The 16,428-nt window shown below is 41.3% G+C and overlaps 1 protein-coding gene across 7 annotated transcripts in view; it reads left to right on the plus strand.

The window, feature by feature from the left end:
- Positions 1-16,428, plus strand: part of LOC139163771 (scaffold attachment factor B1-like) — a 51,918-nt gene that overhangs the window by 545 nt on the left and 34,945 nt on the right. For 2 of the 7 annotated variants that reach the window (XM_070744911.1, XM_070744883.1), the window contains exons 2-8: positions 5,073-5,160; positions 6,069-6,133; positions 6,248-6,445; positions 7,407-7,466; positions 13,247-13,274; positions 14,161-14,698; positions 16,260-16,306. In XM_070744911.1, coding sequence (XP_070601012.1) covers positions 5,073-5,160; positions 6,069-6,133; positions 6,248-6,445; positions 7,407-7,466; positions 13,247-13,274; positions 14,161-14,698; positions 16,260-16,306 — 1,024 coding nt within the window. Of the gene's footprint in view, positions 1-5,072; positions 5,161-6,068; positions 6,134-6,247; positions 6,446-7,403; positions 7,467-13,246; positions 13,275-14,160; positions 14,699-16,259; positions 16,307-16,428 lie in introns of all 7 variants that reach the window. The other 5 variants (XM_070744901.1, XM_070744873.1, XM_070744921.1 and 2 more) reach the window with 3 other exon arrangements.

Below are 16,428 nucleotides of genomic sequence, written 5' to 3' on the forward strand. Positions count from 1 at the left end.
GGCCCTAGGACTACAAGGCCCATCCCGCCCGCGCCGTGAAGTGGGGGGGGGGGGGTCCGCCGGAGGCAGCTTTCTAGGGATAACAACTCCCATCAGCCGGCATTGGGGATGATGGGAGTTGAAATGCTGACTGCATTCCACAGATTACAGGTCCCATCAGCCAGCCTTGGGGATGATGGGGTGTGTGTGTTGAAGTGTTGCCTCCAGGAAGCAGAATTTAAGGCAACTTTCCAGGGATTACAACTCCCATCAACCAGCCTTCGGGATGATGGGGATTGAAATGCTGACTGGATTCCACAAATTATATTCCACAGATTACAGATCCCATCAGACAGCCTTGGAGATTTGGGTGATGGTGGCGTTGAAGTGTTGCCTCCAGGCAGCAGAATTTAAGGCAGTCTTCCAGGGATTACAGTGTGCATCAGACAACCTTTGGGAAGATGGGGGATGAAGTACTGTCTCTGTGGAGGCAGCCTTCCAGGATTATAACTCCCATCAGCCAGCCTTGGGAATGATGGGGGTTGAAATGCTGACTGGATCTTACAGATTACATTTTATTTATTTATTAGAATTTTATGCCGGCCCTGTTCGTAGACTCGGGGCAGCTAACAACAATAATAAAAACAGCATATAACAAATCTAATATTTAAAATAACTAAAAACCCTTATGAAAAACCACACAAACATACCATGCATAAATTGTATAGGCCTAGGAGGAAGGAATATCCCAATTCCCCCACGCCTGACGACAGAGGTGGGTTTTAAGGAGCTTACGAAAGGCGAGGAGGGTGGGGGCAATTCTGATCTCTGGGGGAGCTGGTTCCAGAGGGCCGGGGCCGCCACAGGGAAGGCTCTTCCCCTGGGTCCTGCCAGACAACATTGTTTAGTTGACGGGACCCGGAGAATGCCCATTCTGTGGGACCTAACTGGTCGCTGGGATTCATGCGGCAGAAGGCGGTCCCGGAGATATTCTGGTCCGATGCCATGAAGGGCTTTATAGGTCATAACCAACACTTTGAATTTTGACCGGAAATTGATCGGCAACCAATGCAGCCTGCGGAGTGTTGGTGTAACATGGGCATATTTAGGGAAGCCCATGATTGTTCTCACAGCTGTATTCTGCACATTCTGAAGTTTCCAAACACTTTTCAAAGGTAGCCCCATGTAGAGAGCGTTACAGTAGTCGAGTCTCTGTGATGAGGGCATGAGTGACTGTGAGCAATGACTCCCAGTCCAGATAGGGCCGCAACTGGTGCACCAGGCAAACCTGGGCAAATGCCCCCTCGCCACAGCTGAAAGATATTTCTCTAATGTCAGCTGAACATTCCACAGGTTACAGATCCCATCAGCCAGCCTTGGGGATTTGAGGGGGGGTTGTTGTTGAAGTGCTGCCTCCAGGCAGTACAATTTACAGCAGCCTTCCAGGGATTACAACTCCCATGAGCCAGCCTGGTGAATGATGGGAGTTGAAATACTGTCTCTGGAGGCAGCCTTCCATGGATTATGATTCCCATCAGCCAGCCTTGGGGATGATTTGAGATGGATGGGTGAGTTTGAAGTGTTGCTTCCAGGCAGCAGAATTTAAGGCCGCCTTTCAAGGATTACAATTCTCACCTGCCAGCCTTGTGGATGATGGGGATTAAAGTGTTGTCTCTGTGGATTCCAGGGATTACAACTTCCATCAGCCAGCCTTGGGGATGATGTGGATTGCTATGTCTCTGGAGGACAGGATTTAAGGCATCTTTTCATAGAATACAACTTCCATCACTCAGCCTTGCGGGGGTGGGGAGATAGGAATTGATACAAGCACTAGGCTTTAAAGGAGCCTTCCAGACATGAAGGATTATATTTCCCATGTAACAATTGGGAAGAGGATGGGAACTGAAGCCCTGTCTCACTGGCGGGAGGGACTCAGGCAGCCTCACAGCACTGGAGGCCCCTCCACAGAGTGGACTACAACTCCCATTGTCTATGGAGATACCAGTCATCTAGGTCAGTGTTTTTCAACCAGTGTGCCGCGGCACACTAGTGTGCCATGAGACATGGTCAGGTGTGCCGCGAAGCTCAGAGAGAGAAAGAAAACAAGAGAGAGAGAAAGAAAGAGAGAGAGAGAGAGAAAGAGCAAGAGGGAGAGAAAGAAAACAAGAGAGAGAGAAAGAGAGAAAGAAAGAAAGATCAAGAGGGAGAGAAAGCAAGCAAGCAAGAGAGAAAGGAAGAGAGAGAAAAAGAAAGAGAACGAGAGAGAAAGAAAGCAAGAGAGAGAGCAAGAGAGAGAGCAAGAGAGAAAGAGAGAGAGAGAGAAAGAGAGGGATGGAAGGTGGGAGAGAAAAAGACATAGAGGGAGGTAGGGAGGGAGAGAGAAAGAGAGCAAAAAAGAGGAAGAGAAGGAAGAGAAAAAGAAAGTGGGATGGAGAGAGAGAGAGAGGGAAAAAAAGAGGAAGGGAGAGAAAGAGGGAATGAGAGAGAAATAGAGCGAAAGGGAGGAAGAGAGAGAGAGAGAATTTTCTTGTCCAAACTTTTTTTAGCTGCCCCCCCCCCCTCAATGTGCCCCATGGTTTTGTAAATCTAAACACTGTGCCGCGGCTCAAAAAAGGTTGAAAATCACTGATCTAGGTCATTGTTGTCCCAAAGATATCTTTAGTACATCTTCCATTATTAGCTACTTTTCTGAGGTTGAGCTCATTCTCCCTGGAGGGCAGCATTCAAAGCAGCCTTGCCCCAACTTGCTGGTCTTCCAGAGACCAGACATTACACCATCTGTCAGCCATGTTTAAGGTTGAAAATTGAATCCACATGAGGACAGGGTTTGAAGCTACTATCTTCCGAAGAGGGGCTGATTTCCCACCCCTCAGCCTTTTCCGCTGGGAGTGATGGTTATTATCTAATCCAAAGTCACTTGATCTGGATGGAGTGTATAAATCCAAAGAGGGAAGTGATCTGAAGGAAAGTCATGACTGGTGGGGAGAGCTCAGTGGGAATATAACTAACACAAGTCCTTTTGGTTCAGCACCCTTTATTCTGTTGGAAAACCCTGTTCATCATAACCTTCTCCTAATGTCTGTGGAGACATGCCATGGTTGTGCTTTTTTTCAAGAGGCAGAACTTTTGGATATTTTCTTTGAAGACATTTTATTTCTCACCCAAAAAGCTTATTCAGCTCTGACTGGATAGAGGGGAATAGAAGGATCTATGTTCATTACAGACATTACTTCAGAGATTCTCCACCATCTAGTCAGTGATGAAGCTTCTTGGTTGAGAAGCTAACTGAAATGTCTTCAAAGAAAAAAACTGGAAAGTCCAGTTGCCTCTTGAAAAAGACCTTTGGGACATAGCCTTCTCTTGTTCCTAGCAGTTAATCATATATGGTAGGATTGGCAGTGCATATAAGAGACCAATTTTGTAATCATAATAAACCTCCCTAAGGAGAGACCAGCTGGATCAAGTAAAAGGCTCTTGTTGTCTCCCATCCTGTTTACTGCAAAGCCTCTGGCAAGACTACTACGGTAGTAGGATACAAATGTAGCACTTTCTAGCTACTATTTTCAGCAACTAGTACAGTACAGTATTTGGAAATGATTATGTTCTCCACTGTGACAGTCTTAAGTCCTGTGAATTTGGGTCTTTCTCTGCCTTTAGTTTTGCATCATTTAATTTGGGTGGATGAACTTGCATTCTGTGGTTAACAGGAACAACTAAAAGTCTAGTAAGCTAAGGAATAAGCTTCCTCAATTCATTTATTGATAGATAGATAGATAGATAGATAGATAGATAGATAGATAGATAGATAGATAGATAGATAGATAGAAAGATAGAAATTCATGCTATATTATCATTCATATATATGTTTCAAAACCTACCGTTCACCTAGCCTCTAGAATCAGAAGCATTCTGTGATCACTTAATACTAATTTCAGAGTACGCTATATCTAAATCAGCTAAAAGGTGCATAGGAAACATTGGGAGCTAAGAATGGTGATTGATTCAACAGACTCAATTGAAATTAGCAACAGCAATAAGTAACAACAGTTACAATAAAGAATGGATCCTAAAGAGACTGTAATAAATAAAAATGTGCTCTATTTGATGTTTGTTTTGCTGCAGTTTAAATATATTCTGATCCTGTTGCTTTCAGTAGCTATTTATCCCACCTTTTAATGTATCCCTGTGGAACAGCAATGGTTAATATGAATGTGATTGCTGTTGTCTTATTGGATGTTTGGTCAGATTCAGCAGAATTAGGTTTTGAGATGGAGACAAATTATTGGCAATTAAGATATAAATGGAAAATGTGACTTTGGAACTGGAAAGGGAAAGAGCATTCTGCAGAGGAGAAGGGACTGCTAAGTGAGGGAAATAAGAAAGGTAGGATTAGAAATAATTTACGTGGGAAATGATGGCTGGAATTGAAGTCCAGAAAAAGGAATAACAAGATTTTACAATAATAAGTAAGGATGAGGGTTTGATGAATTATAAGAAAAATGGGTAAGAGAAATTGGGTAAGTTGAGACATAGAAAGGGAGAATTTGTCAGCATAGTGAAGCCTTGATGAAATGTTATGATTTAAATCTTGAGTGAGGCCTTGGGGGTCCAAGGTATTTCAAGGGAGTCCACGGTGAATAAAATTTGGGAACTACTGTATTAGATTTTACAATAAATTTGCTTGTTTGGAAAATATGTAATGCTTTTTTTAAAATGGCATGTAAGGCAGTCATGGCAATATGAAGGAAAAAGGAGGAAGACAAAAGGAAAATGGGAAGCATATATCAAAAGTAGAAGTGCGAGTATTACAATACGAAAACAATTGAAATACATTAGTTTAGGGGAAGAAAAGTTTTAGATAATATCAGCAGTGAGAAGAATGAAAAGTTAACAGAGGCAAATAAGGAATAGGAAAAGAATAAATCAGACTATGAGAGAAGAGAAGCAAAGGGGAGATAGGTTCAGCTATCCACTGTGAACAGAGAAAATAATTTGGGGATGTAGAACAGAGATGGCTGCCTTTTTTTTTTTCCTGGGCAATTCAGAAACCCGTTGCTCTTGCTGTGAAATCTCACACTGTTTCCTCCTGACAGGCCATTGAAGAAGAAGGGGGGAATCCTGACGAGGTTCCCATGGCTTCAGAGAACACTAGCAAGAAGACCCCCAAAAGATCTTTGAAAGGTACAAAACAGTTTTTCATTAAAATTAAATTACATATATATACTGTACATGTTCAGATTACAAACCTGCAGGTGGTCATTTAAAAAAACAAAACATGGAGCTTGTTGCTAGATAAATAAAAAGTGGGATCTGCACCACTACTTGGCTTTGTCATATATTCTTACCACTAAGAGAATTTTTTTTTCTCTACTTGACATTTTAATGTATGGTTCCTGGACATATTTAATCTTCTGAGAAATTGGAGAATTGTGGCGTCCTTTGATATTTTTAGATTGCTTTTTATGATTCTTCAATCTCTGGGTTAATGAGAGCTTGCAGATCACTTTCTTAGCAGCTCCATCTTCAGTGTAGTTATTTTAGTATTCATCACCAGAATTTGCTGTTAGCATAGCTAACCCAGAGCATACCTTGTTTTTTCCCTCTAAAGTCAGTGATGACAATTGTGCAAGAATTCTGAGTTAGGAAACAGTGGTCAGCCAAGTTCCATTTGCATTCTTTTTTTAAAAAGTAATCACATCAAAAACATTTCTTAATGCATGTTTTCTACTTCAAACTTTTGAATCTGTATTTTATAGCACAATTTTACTCTTCGGGGTTCTGGACCTCAGTATATTTTGCCAAACTAGAGGCATTTATTTGCATTCTGGCTACATAATAAAATTGACATTATCCAGAATAAGAGTTACATTTGTGTGATACATTGATGTGTGATATAAAAATCTCAGATTTGGAGTATTTAAAAATTCTGCTTCCACTCCCTCCCCCTTAACAATGAAGTTGGCAACTATTTTACCCTTCTGTAAATAAAGGCGAGTTAAAACTGACTTAGACTTTAGTATTCTTTTTCTGAGGACTATCAATTGTGTTGTTAAACCCTCTAGCAGCATATTAAAGCTTTATTCTCTTAGGGCGTAAATCAGAAGAAGAAGGGGGCGAGGACAATGGTTTGGAAGAGAATTCCAGAGATGAACAGGTATGGGGCGGGGGAAAGAAAAATGCATTGTTTCTTTTAAAGTTTGTTTCAAGTCACAGTAAGAATTGGTTTCTCTCTCTTTTTTCTTTTCTTTTCATTCCACCCCAACTATAGAAGGATGTTGAAGCAAGCTCAGACAACTTGCAGGATATCGACATGATGGACATCAGCGTGTTGGATGAAGCCGAAATAGATAACAGCAGTGCGGTGGACTGTGGAGATGACTACCGCTCTGAAAGCCTTCTGGATCCTGATAAAGACAACATTGATATGGAAATGAAAGAACTTCCAGAGCAGCTGATGGAAAGTGAGGTAGACGAAGGGGGGCATATTTGATTCTATCATGCCAGAGGTGTGCCTGCAAAGATCAAGGCTAACTACTCAAAACCAGTATAAAGACCTAGCTCTGCCAATTAGCTTGGGGCTCCAATGGAGAAGCATCATAGTGGAGGTGGTGAGTGGATTTAACAACTGATCCCACCTCCTTCTCTCCCCATCCTGCCCATTCCTCATCTTTAATTGGATCATAGCATTTGACTTGTATTAACATATTTATTTATATATATGTAAATATTTATCTAAGTTATTAAGAAGATGTTGGATAACCATTTGTTTGAAGTAGTGTAGGGTTTCCTGCCTAGGCAGGGGGTTGGACTAGAAGACCTCCAAGGTCCCTTCCAACTCTGTGGATGATGGTGGTGGAGATGATGGTGATGATAATGATAATGATGATGATGATGATGATTATTATTATTATTATTATTATTATTTTTCTGAAAAATGTGCTAAGTGAAAAAACAGTCATAAGTAATTTTTTTTCTAATGCCGTTGCAACTTTGAATGGTCACTAAATGAACTGTTGCAAGTTGAGGACTATTTGTGACTGACTTGAATGAATGAAATTCAGTTCCCCATATTTTAACATGGGCAATTTTTTTTCTGCAGGATATAACATAAATAAATGCAAAGATTAGCTGCATACCCCCACTTTCACTCCTCAGTCCTATACTATTTCAGATACCTTCCCTTCAGCAGTTGAAATGTTCACAGGACTCCTCTGATATTACACAGGCTGAGATTCGCTGGGCAGCCACACTTGGTACTAGATACGTACGTCAGTGAAATTTGTTACTTCTTCAGTGAGTTGCCGTTTGCAGTAAGCATTTATAGTGAGGCACCCCGCACACACATTCTTTCAGTGGATTTTGCCTGTAGAAATGGATGGTCGGCTTTTGAAAGGTGCATCAGTGTTTGTTATTTATCTTGTCAGGAGAATGGTGACGAACTTGATGACCAGTTAGAGGCTGCTTCACCTGACTTGGCTGAAGTGAAGGTAACCTGCTGGCTGTCTTCTCATGGGTTTGGGAAATGTGCTGTAACCATTCAACTTTTTTTTTTTTTGTAATTTAAAAAATATATATATAAACATAAAACACATATATAAACAAGACAGACAAACAATTCCCCCATGCTTACAGTAAGCATCTCTCATCATCAATATATTTCCCCTATACAAATATATTTAATTTTTTTTAAAATTACTTGTTCTTTCTCTCTTCTTTCTTCTACATTATTCTGTACAATGAACCATAAAGATTTGATGTTGTTTTTTTAAGTATTGCAGTTCTAGTTCATCTTTTATCCATTCTTTCAGCCATTCATATAATTTATTCCATACTGGGTGTAGTATTCGGTGTCTTCTTTTTCTTTTATTTTCCTCGTTAATTGGTCCATTTCAGCACAATCTAGTATTTTTCTAATTATGTCCTCATCTTTTGGTATTTCCTTGTTTTTCCAAAATTGTGCATATGTTACTCTAGCTGCAGTAGTGATGTATTGTTATTTTTATTATTATTTATTAGATTTATATGCCTCCCCACTCCGAGGACTTGGGGCGGCTTATAAATGTATGTAATCAAGTAGTTTATTTCATTTTTATATTTTTTGTCAATTACGCCCAATAGAAATAATTCTGGCTTCCTTTCTATTTCTTCTTTTATTATCTCTACCATGGTTTTAAAAGCCCTTTGCTTTTCTAGAAGTTTGATAGCCTGTGGCTGAGAAACTGTTTGGGAAAGAAATGTCTGTAATCAGGTGATGTTCTGGGAATTAAACAGGTTGCCACGCTTGAGAGACACTGACTGAGGGTTTTGTAAATATTCATAACTGAGTGCAAGTGAAACATGGATGCAGCTGGTTTTTTTTTAAGGAAACTAGAATTTGAACGAAGCCATTAGATCATAGATCCAATCTTATATTCATTAATTAAACATTTCCAATAAGTGGCTGGCAGCCTCTGAATGGGCTTGAACACATCAAACAAAATATTATTATTATTATTATTATTATTATTATTATTATTATTTATTGGATTTGTATGCCGCCCCTCTCCGTAGACTCGGGGCGGCTAACAACAGTAGAACAAAACAGCATGTAAATCCAATACTAGAACAGTTAAAAAACCCTTATTTGTAAAACCAAACATACATACAAACAAACATACCATGCATAAATTGTAAAGGCCTAGGGGGAAAGAATATCTCAGTTCCCCCATGCCTGATGGCAGAGGTGGGTTTTAAGGAGCTTACGAAAGGTGAGGAGGGTGGGGGCAATTCTAATCTCCGGGGGGAGTTGGTTCCAGAGGGCCGGGGCCGCCACAGAGAAGGCTCTTCCCCTGGGGCCTGCCAAACAACATTGTTTTGTTGACGGGACCCGGAGAAGGCCAACTCTGTGGGACCTAACCGGTCGCTGGGATTCGTGCGGCAGAAGGCGGTCTCGTAGATACCCTGGTCCGGTGCCATGAAGGGCTTTATAGGTGATGACCAACACTTTGAATTGTGACCGGAAATTGATCGGCAATCATTTAATTCCAGTTTTGCTTTTGCTAAGTATTTTCCCCCTTGATGGGATTGGCCTAAGAGATCTCCAAGGCAAGGGTGGGTTCCAGTTACATTTTGCTACCGGTGCGCACACATGCGCGTCCCACCGTGTGATTTCACTTCTGCGCATGCTCAGGACGATATTACAAGCCACAACACAGTTGAGGAGTTTCTCAGCTGTACTTTGGATGAAGAATAAAGTTTGGTATTAACGCGAGTGGTGGTGGGGGGCTTGATGCAGAGAGACCATCTAAACCCCGGGGGAAATTGCCAAAATTACGTCATCACTACGTTCCACCAAACCGCATCGGTTGGAATCCACCACTGTTCCAAGGTCCCTTGCAACTCTGTTATTCTGTTATGTTGTTTCCAATTTATTGTGAATTGATAGTCTCCCTGACAAACATTGGCAATTCTGGACCACAGACTGTTTTCTTAGTGACCTGTTTTCCCCTTTATAAGACTCATACAGGCACGCATCTCAATTACATGACTCTGGCCTTTTTCTTTCTTTCTTTCTTTCTTTCTTTCTTTCTTTCTTTCTTTCTTTCTTTCTTTCTTTCTTTCTTTCTTTCTTTCTTTCTTTCTTTCTTTCTTTCTTTCTTTCTTTCTTTTGTCCAGCTCTTGTTGGCTTGTTCTGTTGTCTTTCTGTCTCCTTCCTCTTTTGTAATTGGGCTTTTAGTATCTTTGAATGTTTTCCAGTATATGTGGATTTAAAAATATTTGTAGAATCCTGTTACTACATGTTTGGAACATTTAACAACTGTTTTAAAATCCCATGTGCTTAGCAAAAGTACTTAGCAATTTCATAAAGCAACCATGTATCTCTCTCTATATCTATCTTATCTTATCTTATCTTATCTATCTATCTATCTATCTATCTATCTATCTATCTATCTATCTATCTATCTATATTTGTATGGTGCCAAACTCCCTAGGAACTCAGCAAAATAAATATGGATCAATATTTTAAAAAGTACAATTTAAAATCATTGCAGTCATCCATACATTCATGGACTGACCTCGTAGTAGCCACACTGAAATCAATGGTCCCAGGCCTGTTGGAAAAGCCAGGTCTTTCCGGAAGGCCTATAAGATGAGGGTAGTGCAGATCTCAGGAGGTAGCTGATTCCAGAGAGTCGGGGCAGCCACAGAGAAGGCTCTCCCCTGCGGATCTCCAAGGCAAGGGTGGGTTCCAGTTACATTTTGCTACCGGTGCGCACACATGCGCGTCCCACCGTGTGATTTCACTTCTGCGCATGCTCAGGACGATATTACAAGCCACAACACAGTTGAGGAGTTTCTCAGCTGTACTTTGGATGAAGAATAAAGTTTGGTATTAACGCGAGTGGCGGTGGGGGGCTTGATGCAGAGAGGCCATCTAAACCCCGGGGGAAATTGCCAAAATTACGTCATCACTACGTTCCACCAAACCGCATCGGTTGGAATCCACCACTGTTCCAAGGTCCCTTGCAACTCTGTTATTCTGTTATGTTGTTTCCAATTTATTGTGAATTGATAGTCTCCCTGACAAACATTGGCAATTCTGGACCACAGACTGTTTTCTTAGTGACCTGTTTTCCCCTTTATAAGACTCATACAGGCACGCATCTCAATTACATGACTCTGGCCTTTTTCTTTCTTTCTTTCTTTCTTTCTTTCTTTCTTTCTTTCTTTCTTTCTTTCTTTCTTTCTTTCTTTCTTTCTTTCTTTCTTTCTTTCTTTCTTTCTTTCTTTCTTTCTTTCTTTCTTTCTTTCTTTCTTTCTTTCTTTCTTTCTTTCTTTCTTTCTTTCTTTCTTTCTTTCTTTCTTTCTTTTGTCCAGCTCTTGTTGGCTTGTTCTGTTGTCTTTCTGTCTCCTTCCTCTTTTGTAATTGGGCTTTTAGTATCTTTGAATGTTTTCCAGTATATGTGGATTTAAAAATATTTGTAGAATCCTGTTACTACATGTTTGGAACATTTAACAACTGTTTTAAAATCCCATGTGCTTAGCAAAAGTACTTAGCAATTTCATAAAGCAACCATGTATCTCTCTCTATATCTATCTTATCTTATCTTATCTTATCTATCTATCTATCTATCTATCTATCTATCTATCTATCTATCTATCTATCTATCTATCTATATTTGTATGGTGCCAAACTCCCTAGGAACTCAGCAAAATAAATATGGATCAATATTTTAAAAAGTACAATTTAAAATCATTGCAGTCATCCATACATTCATGGACTGACCTCGTAGTAGCCACACTGAAATCAATGGTCCCAGGCCTGTTGGAAAAGCCAGGTCTTTCCGGAAGGCCTATAAGATGAGGGTAGTGCAGATCTCAGGAGGTAGCTGATTCCAGAGAGTCGGGGCAGCCACAGAGAAGGCTCTCCCCTGCGGACCCGCCAGCCGACACTGTTTAGCTGACGGGACCCGAAGAAGACCAACCCTGTGGGACCTAACTGGTCGCTGGGAGATATGTGGTAGAAGGCCGTCTCGAAGATACTCTGGTCCTGAGCCATGTAGGGCATTAAAGGTAATAACCAACCCCTTGAATTATGACCGGAGACCACTGGGAAGCCAGTGCGGCTTGCAAAGAATTGGTGAAGTATAGGTGCATCTGGGTGCACCCACCACAGCTGGCGCAGCTGTATTCTGGACCAACTGTAGTCTCCAAACAGTATGTAGAACACTCTACATAGGGTAGCCCTATGTAGAGCTCATCGCAATAATCCAATCGTGAGATGATAAGACTATGAGTGAGCATGAGAAGAGCCTCTTGATCCAAGTAGGGTTGCAATTGATGCACTAGTCAAACCTATGCAAAGGTTCCCCTAGCTACAGCTGTCAGGTGTTGATCCAATCTTAGCTGTGAGTCTGAGAGGACACCCAAATTACGAACCCATTCTGAGGGGGTTAATGTCTCCCCCCAGAACCAAGGATGGACAGTCAACAATATGCACCGCCACTCGGTCTTGTCAGGGTTACGTTTGAGCCCGTTGACTTCCATCCAGACCGTCAGCTCATCCAGGCACCGACCCATCACATCCCCTGCTTCACTGAATTGACATGGGGTGGATATACATAGCTGGGTGTCTCACCCCATGTCGTTGGATAATCTCACCCAGTGGTTTCATCTAGATGTTAAATAGTAGGGCAGAGTGGCACCCCACAGACGTGGGGTCTAATGGTCGACCTCTGCCCTCCAACCAACTGACTGCGATTGACCAGAGAGATAGGAGGAGAGACACGTAATGCAGTGCCTCCCAATCCCAGCTCCCTTAGTTGGTGCAAAACGATACCATGGTCAATGGTATTGAAAGCAGCTGAGAGGTTAAGTAGCACCAAGATAGAGGAATGACCCCTATCTCGGGCTCACCAGAAGTCATCCATCAGAGACGCCAAAGCAGTTTCTGTGCTGTATCCAGGCCTGAAGCTCAATTGGAAAGGGTCTAGATCAGTGATGACGAACCTTTTTTTCCACAGGTGCATGCGAGAGTGCCCACACCCATAATTCATTGCCTGGGGAGGGCAAAAACAGCTTCCCCTACCCCCTGGAAGCCTTCTGGAGGCCGGAAACAGCCTGTTTCCTAACTTCTGGTGAGCCCAGTAGGCTCGCGTTTCGCCCTCCCCAGACTCCAAAGGCTTCCCTGCAGCCAGGGGAGAGTAAAAATGTCCTCCCCATCCCCCCGGAGGTTCCCTGGAAGCCAAAAACACCTCTGTGCAACCAAAAATCAGGTGGCCGGCACACACGTGTGCGTGAGAGCTAAGCTAGGGCAACGGCTCATGTGCCAGCAGATATGGCTCAGCGTGTCACCTTTGACACCCGTGCCATAGGTTCGCCATCACTGGTCTAGATAGAACACTTCCTCCAACAACCGTAGGAGCTGGAGCGCCACCATGGGATGTTGTGGGTTTTTCCATAAAGCAATCAGGCGTGAGGAGCAGATTACAATAATATTTATTATTTATTTATTTATTTATTTATTTATTTATTTATTTATTTATTCGATTTTTATGTCGCCCTTCTCCTTAGACTCAGGGCGGCTTACAACATGTTAGCAATAGCACTTTTTAACAGAGCCAGCATATTGCCCCCACAATCTGGGTCCTCATTTTACCCACCTCGGAAGGATGTGAAGGAAGAATATAATCTCGGGCTTTCTTCTAGATAGGCCTTGAAATCACAATATGAAAATAGAAGCAATTATTTCTCCCTCTCATTTAATATTTTTCTGTTTTTGCTATAGGATTTGGAAGAGCATCATTCAGAACCAGGTATTTTTCTGTTAATTTCTTCTATTTTTTAAAAAAAGTGCAGCAGAGGTAAGGGGCCAGTTCTTGGACTTTCTAGTTTTATGAATTTAATTAATAACATACCCACGTAATTCTCTAGTGTGTAAACATCTGGAATGCAATCGTGATTCCAACTCTGTGAATTCATGCCTGCCACTTAAGTGCTTTTTTCCTAGACTTAGGGGAAAAATTTTATTCTTTTTTAAAGTCCTCTCTAAGTTTCACAGATGCACTAGAAGAAAGTTAATGTCAAATATGAAAGCAAATCCTATAGAGCCGATTGTAGTATGTGATATGTGTGATCAGTAGAGCAGAAAGTAGCCATAGGGAAACATTGTGAGTTCCAAGCTAAACAGATGAAGCAAGAAGAGAGGTTCTACGTGGAAATTCCATAAAAATGCTATTTACTTTCTTGGAGTTACGTGTTCATGCATCATCAGAAGACCCTCCAGTTTTTCCTGTTGGACCGCCATGATTTAAAACAAAATGAAAGAAAGAAATTCAGAGTTTGAAATGGAAATGTGTGTTCTTGATTGCATTCTGTTTAAGCCTCTTGGAATTCTGGAAGAAAGAACCTCTTGAAGATCTCTCAAGAATTGAGCCAGAAGGTTTTTTTCTTTTTGTTAAACTGATAAGATCAGGGTTTGTTTGGTTTTTTCCCCTCCTTTTCCTTCGTAGCATTTGATCTTTTAAAAAGTTATGTCTTAGCTTTAGGCATTTGAATGTGGTATACCGAAAGCGTTTTTCCAGTTTCTGTGTAGCTATAACCATATTGTTAGTCTGGCAGCCATGCCCGTTCCGCATATGTCTTTGCTATGTTTCCCCGGTGATTAAACCTTGTGCCATTCTATTCCTGTTAAATCTATAGAAAATGAGAAAATGCTCGACATTTTGGGTGACACTTGTAAATCTGAATTCCTTAAAGAAGATGCATCTGAATCGGAGCAGGCGCAGGAAGCAAATGAACCGATCCTGGACAAAAAGGAAGAAGAGGAAGAAGACGCACTGGCTGCCAGCACCCAGTCGGACGAAGACCTTGTAGATACAGACAGCCAATCAGGCCCGGCTGAGGCCAAGAACGAGGAGGACGATGCAAAGCTCTTAGTGGTAGCGGAAGGGGAGCCCAGTGAGCAGACAGTTGAGGAAGCCAAACCGGACTCGGACACTTTAGCGGTAGAGAGCAGGAGTGGAGGTGAAGGTGGAGGTGGAGGTGATGATGATGATGAGAGTAGCAAAGAAGCCCAAACTCTGGAAGCCTGTAGTGAGGAAACCGCGGAATCGGACACAGGTCCTCCTCAAGTGGTTAGCCCAGAGGCCGAGAAGATGGAGGTGAAGGCTAATGTTGAGGAGGAGCCCTCTGCCACTAGAGAGTCCTCTGCCCAAGAGGGTGGTGATCAGAACACGAGGTTTGTTTCTCTCCGTTTTAGCAACAAAAGGAAAATGCCAACCCCTGATCCGCTATGCCAGTATAGCATCCATCCAAAGAGCCAGAGTAAGGTACCAGCCAGTACGATGCCCAGATTTATAATCCTGTGAGCCTTGAAATAACCGAACAGGTAAACCACTATCTAGAAGGATGGATGGATAGAGAGGTTAACGCTTTCCACAACCGGGGGAAGATTAGATAGATGCAATAATTTAGAGCTTTTCATTGCCACTTTTCTCGGTAGCATTTTTTTTTTCCTTTTCCAAGATCAACACTGGATACCTCTGATCCGTGGGGTAGAATGCCAGGACAATTCTAGAATAAATAGCACTACATAGGAAAAGAGGCACTATTAACAGAGTCCTCGGAGAGGGGCGGTATACATATCCAATTAAATAAATAAATAAATAAATACACTTGCATGCATTCACAGGTTTGAGGGTAATTTTTTTTTTTAATGTTTCACCTGGCCCCAAAAGGAGGTGTAGGAAAACAAGCTGCATACTTGGAACATTACAAAGACAGCGTGGTACAATTGTGTGATTAAATTACAGGACAGGTAGTCCTCGATTTACAACAATTCCCTGGCCCTGGAAAAAAAGGGACTTGTGACCATTTTTCACATGACGGATGCCGCATATCCCCTTTTTTGCGACCTTCCAGCAAGCAAAGTCAATGGGGAAGTGATATTCACTTAACAACCGTGTCCCTAACTTAAGCACTGTAGTAATTCACTTAACGGTGGTAAAAAGCTCATGAAATGGAGCAAAACTCACTTAAGAAATGCCTCAGCAACATAAATTTTGGGGTCAGTTGTGGTTGTAAATCGAGGACTGTCTGTACTTTAAAAAGGTACATTATGCTAAGTACGACTGCTACAGAAATGGAAGACTACAGCTATGTACTTTCAGTACTAGCAGTAATAAAGCTGAAAATAACTCGGTTCTTATCAGTAAGTGGAACATGTCATACCACTCCTCTTTGAATCAGGGAGGAATTTAAAAAAAAATTGTTGCATCTATTTGTTTTTCTCCAATTCCTCAGAATGTTAACCTTCCCCTCCTTTTTAGTTGTGTAAGTAATGAGTTAGTTAATCCTGGAAGCTCTTAACAGTTTTATTAATCCATGGGTAGTACGGGCTGGTACCTTACATTTCTCCATTCTAGACATGCTGCCTTTTTCCTTTTATATATATATACCTGTATACATAGATAGTTGGTTTGTAATAAGTTAGGTTAGGGTGTTTCTTCCATTTGGCCTGCAAGCCCACTAAAATTCCTTGCTACCCAAAAAAAATCTTTTAGGTTTCGCTTTTTCTCTTTCTTGTGCATTAAACATTTGTTTTGGAACATTTAATTTATTTTTTTAAATCTTTTATTAAAATTGTTTTTAAAATTAAGTTGTGAGTACTATGAGACTGCTTTTTTGATTCATTGATTCATTTATGTTTAAATCGGGTAGGTATTTGGATTCTAATGAAATTTTAAAATGCTGTATTATAAACTCCTGACTGAGTTTTTCTTTCTTTCTTTTGTTCTTAGTTCTGAGGAATCCAAAGAACCCAAACAATCTTCAAAAGAAGAAAAAGGTATTTGTGTATAAAAACTTCTATTTTGTCCACTTAACACATAACCACTACTGGGGAGAGGTGGGTAAAATGAGGACCCGGATTGTGGGTCTGGCTCTGTTAAAAAGTGCTGCTGCTAACAT

Source organism: Erythrolamprus reginae, chromosome 1 (assembly GCF_031021105.1).
Source record: "Erythrolamprus reginae isolate rEryReg1 chromosome 1, rEryReg1.hap1, whole genome shotgun sequence".
In the NCBI taxonomy this organism is placed as follows: Eukaryota; Metazoa; Chordata; class Lepidosauria; order Squamata; family Dipsadidae; genus Erythrolamprus; species Erythrolamprus reginae.